General features: G+C 49.9%; 1 protein-coding gene across 1 annotated transcript in view; it reads right to left on the bottom strand.

Annotated features, from left to right (window-relative positions):
- STK25 (serine/threonine kinase 25) overlaps window positions 1–3,706 on the bottom strand; it is a 23,002-nt gene that overhangs the window by 12,331 nt on the left and 6,965 nt on the right. The window contains exons 3-4 of the mRNA XM_035900062.1: window positions 3,674–3,706; window positions 6–16 (exon numbers count right to left, since the gene is read on the bottom strand). Coding sequence (XP_035755955.1) covers window positions 6–16; window positions 3,674–3,706 — 44 coding nt within the window. The remainder of the gene's footprint in view (window positions 1–5; window positions 17–3,673) is intronic.

Genomic DNA, 3,706 nt, shown 5'->3' with positions numbered 1-3,706 from the left:
TCCACAGCTTAGTGCCCTGCAAGCAAGAGCACAAATCAAGAGCAAAGACAGTAATAAAAGCAGGCAGAAAAGTGAAACACCCCAGAGGCAACAAGACACACGAGTAGTCCTGTACACAATCCAAGAGATGCTGCACACCACAGCTCTCAGATGCTTAAGAAGGGGGACTCCCCTCTTTCCTGATGACACAGCATTATAGGGGTAGACCTGCCCCCAGTACATTTCTTTCTCTCAGTCTGCAGTTTTATCTGAGCAAGCTTAGTGACCCTACAGGCACCAGACTACACAGCCCGCAGGGATAAGCATGTGCTCAGGCTGGAGCCATTTAACATCACTCCAACAGGTCTAGCACATCTCCTTCTCGGCAATGACAGGGGAGCTTTGCAGCCTTTGATCTCATTAACAGGACTGCCAGCTCGAAGGGTGCGATCAGCAAGATCGCTCCTCAAGAGAAGAGATTTCCAGGCTGAGGTTCACAGGGTCCTGGTGGGAGATAAGCAGCAGACCCATGAAATCACAGCTTCCTTGGCATTTTCAGCAGAAGGCTGAGAAAATGCATAACAACCTTTGAGAAGTATGTAGGGAATAATCAGGATCCAAAGAGCTCAAGAACTGCTTGCTACAGACCCAGTGTTACACAGGCCTCCAGCAGCCAGCATGCAGAGGCCACTTCTGCTCATCGCTTCCATTGGGGATTCCTAAAACTGTTCACAACGGAAGTGGTATCAGCACTCCTGTGATGACTCAGGTCCTGTTGTTTTCATCATTTCATCGGAGTAGTCCATTCATCATAAATGGTGATCACAAGATCACAAAGTAGTTTCAGACTCCTCTTCTTTCCAGAGGCATAAAGCCCTCAGCGGTACTACCTTAAAACGGTGGCATTTGGGGAAACTGTTCCACAAACTTCCTTTCAAGAGTGGTCAAACTGGGGAGAGGTCAGCCTCTTCCATGAATAATTTTCTCTCCAATAAAGTGCCCTGCTCTTCGGATTGCACTGTACCAGGCACCTCTCATTTCATAGAATCATAGAATCGTTTGGTTAGAAAAGACCTTTAAGATCATCAAGTCCATCCATACCTGTTGACCACTTAACCCTGTCCCTAAGCACCTCGTCTGCACGGATTTTAAATACCCCCAGGGATGGGGACTCAACCGCTTCCCTGAGCAGCCCCTTCCAGTGCTTGACAGCCCTTTTGGGGAAGACATTTTTCCCAATGTCCAACCTAAACCTGCCCTGGCGCAAGTTGAGGTTGTTCCTTCTTGTCCTATCACCCATTACCTGGGAGGACATCGATCCCCTCATCCAGATCATTCATAAAGGTGTTAAACTGAACTGGCCCCAATACTAAGCCCTGGGCAACACCATTTGTGACCAGGCTTCGACTGGATTTAACTCCATTCACAACCACCCTTTGGGCCCAGCCATCCCGACGTTTTTTTACCCAGCAAAGAGTCTACCTGTCCAGGCCATGAGCAGCCAGTTTCTCCAGGAGAATGCTGTGGGAAACAAGTGTCAAAGGCTTTGCTAAAGCCCAGGTACACCACATCCACAGCCTTTCCCTCATCCACTAAGCAGATCAGGTTGGTCAAGCAGGACCTGCCTTTTGTAAACCCGTGTTGACTGGGCCCGATATTCCGGTTGTCCTGTATGTGCCCCGTGATGGCACTCACAATGATCTGCTCCAGGACCTTCCTTGGCACTGAGGTCAGGCTGACAGGCCTGTAGTTCCCCAGATCCTCCCTCTGGCCCTTCTTGTAGATGGGCGTCACATTTGCCAAACTCCAGTTGACTGGGGCCTCCCTGGTCAGCCAGGTCTGCTGATAAAGGATAGAAAGGGGCTCGGTGAGCACCGCCACCAGCTCCCTCAGTACCCTTGGGTGGATCCCGTCCGGCCCCATAGACTTGTGTTTGTCTAACTGGCCGAGCAGGTCACTAACCATTTCCTCTTGGGTCATGGGAGCTTTGTCCTACTCCCTGTCCCTGTCTTCTGGCTCAGTGGGCTGGGTACCCAGAGAAACGCTGACCTTACTATTAAAGACTGAGGCAAAGAAGGTATTAAGTACCTCAGCCTTAGCCTCATCCTCTGTCAGTATGGTTCCCCCTGCATCCAGTAAAGGATGGAGGTTCTCCTTGGCTCTCCTTTTGTTGTTAATATTTTTAAAGAAACATTTTTTATTACCTTTCAAAGAATTGGCCAATTTAAGTTCTAGTTGGGCTTCAGTCCTTCTAATTTTCTCTCTGCATGACCTCACAACATCCCTTTAGTCCTCCTGAGATGCCCGCCCCTTCTTCCAAAGCTCATAGACTTTCTTCTTCTTTCTGGGATCCAGCCAAAGCTCTCTGTTCAGCCAGGCTGGTTCTCTTCCCCAACGGCTCATCTTTCAGCACATGGGGATGGCCTGCTCTTGTGCCTCCAGGATTTCCTTCTTGAAGAGCATCCAGCCTTCTTGGGCTCCTTTGCCCTTCAGGACTGCCTCCCTTCCAAGCAGTCCAAAGTCTGCCCTCTGGAAGTCCAAGGTGGCAGTTCTGCTGACCCCCTCCTTACTTCTCCAAGAATCGAGAATTCTATCACTTCACGATTGCTGTGCCCCAGACATCCTCCAATCATCTCATCACCCACAAGGCCTTCTCTGTTCAGAAACAACAGGTCCAGTGGGAGCCTTCCCTAGTTGGCTCACTCACCAGTTGTGTCAGGAAGCTGTCTTCCACACACTCCAGGAACCTCCTAGACTGTTTCCTTTCCGCTGTACTGTACTTCCAGCAGGCATCTGGTAAGTTGAAGTCCCCCACAAGAACAAGGGCTAGAGATCGTGAGGCTTTTCCCAGCTGCTTATGGAATATTTCATCTGTCTCTTCTTCCTGGTTGGGCGGTCTATAACAGACTCCCACCATGAGATCTGCTTTGCTGGCCTGCCCCCTGATTCTTACCCATAAACATTCAACCCTATCATCACTATCGCTGAGCTCAAGGCAATCAAAACACTCTCTAACATACAGGCCTGCCCCACCGCCTCGCCTTCCTTGCCTACCCCGCCTGAAGAGTTTATAGCCACCCATGGCAGTACTCCAGTTATGGGAGTTGTCCCACCACGTTTCTGTGATGGCAACTATATCATAGTTCTGCTGCACAATGGCTTCTAATTCCTCCTGTTTGTTGCCCATGCATTAGTACAGATGCACTTCAGTTGGGCTACTGATCCCGCCACTCTTCTGAGGGGAGAGGTCTTAGTTCCTAAGTGACTAATCACAGTTATTACTAATCCGCCAATAACCCTTGCATCTTTGCTGCCGCTTGGATTACTATCCAACACTGAGGTGGCAGACCAAAGGGCCTTGCTAGCACACTGTCCCTCACACATTGGCATGCCATCCCCAGGCTTATTTCTAGCAAGCCTGGTTTCACCCCCTCCCCCTTCAAACCTAGTTTAAAGCTCTTTCAGTGAACCTTGCTAACTTCTTCCATGTGCTCTGCAAGTGTCTTAAAGCCCAGTCTCTTATTAAGACCACATAAACACAGTGAGCAGAGCCACCGCTGTTCCTGATGCCACACTGACACGCACAGATGGAGCACCTTTCAGTGCCATATGCCACCGTCTGCTGCAGCACCCATAGAGAAGCCTACCCCGTTGCCAAACTGCTGGCAAGAGAATTGCCATGGCTTTGTCCTACCTTCAAGTAGGAGCCGTAGTACCGGGTGATGTA

The sequence above is a fragment of the Egretta garzetta genome, unplaced genomic scaffold (genome assembly GCF_000687185.1).
Source record: "Egretta garzetta isolate BGI_Z169 unplaced genomic scaffold, ASM68718v1 scaffold448, whole genome shotgun sequence".
Lineage (NCBI taxonomy): Eukaryota > Metazoa > Chordata > Aves > Pelecaniformes > Ardeidae > Egretta > Egretta garzetta.
The sequence above is the reverse complement of the archived record's forward strand: the minus strand, read 5'-3'. Positions and strand labels throughout refer to the sequence as shown.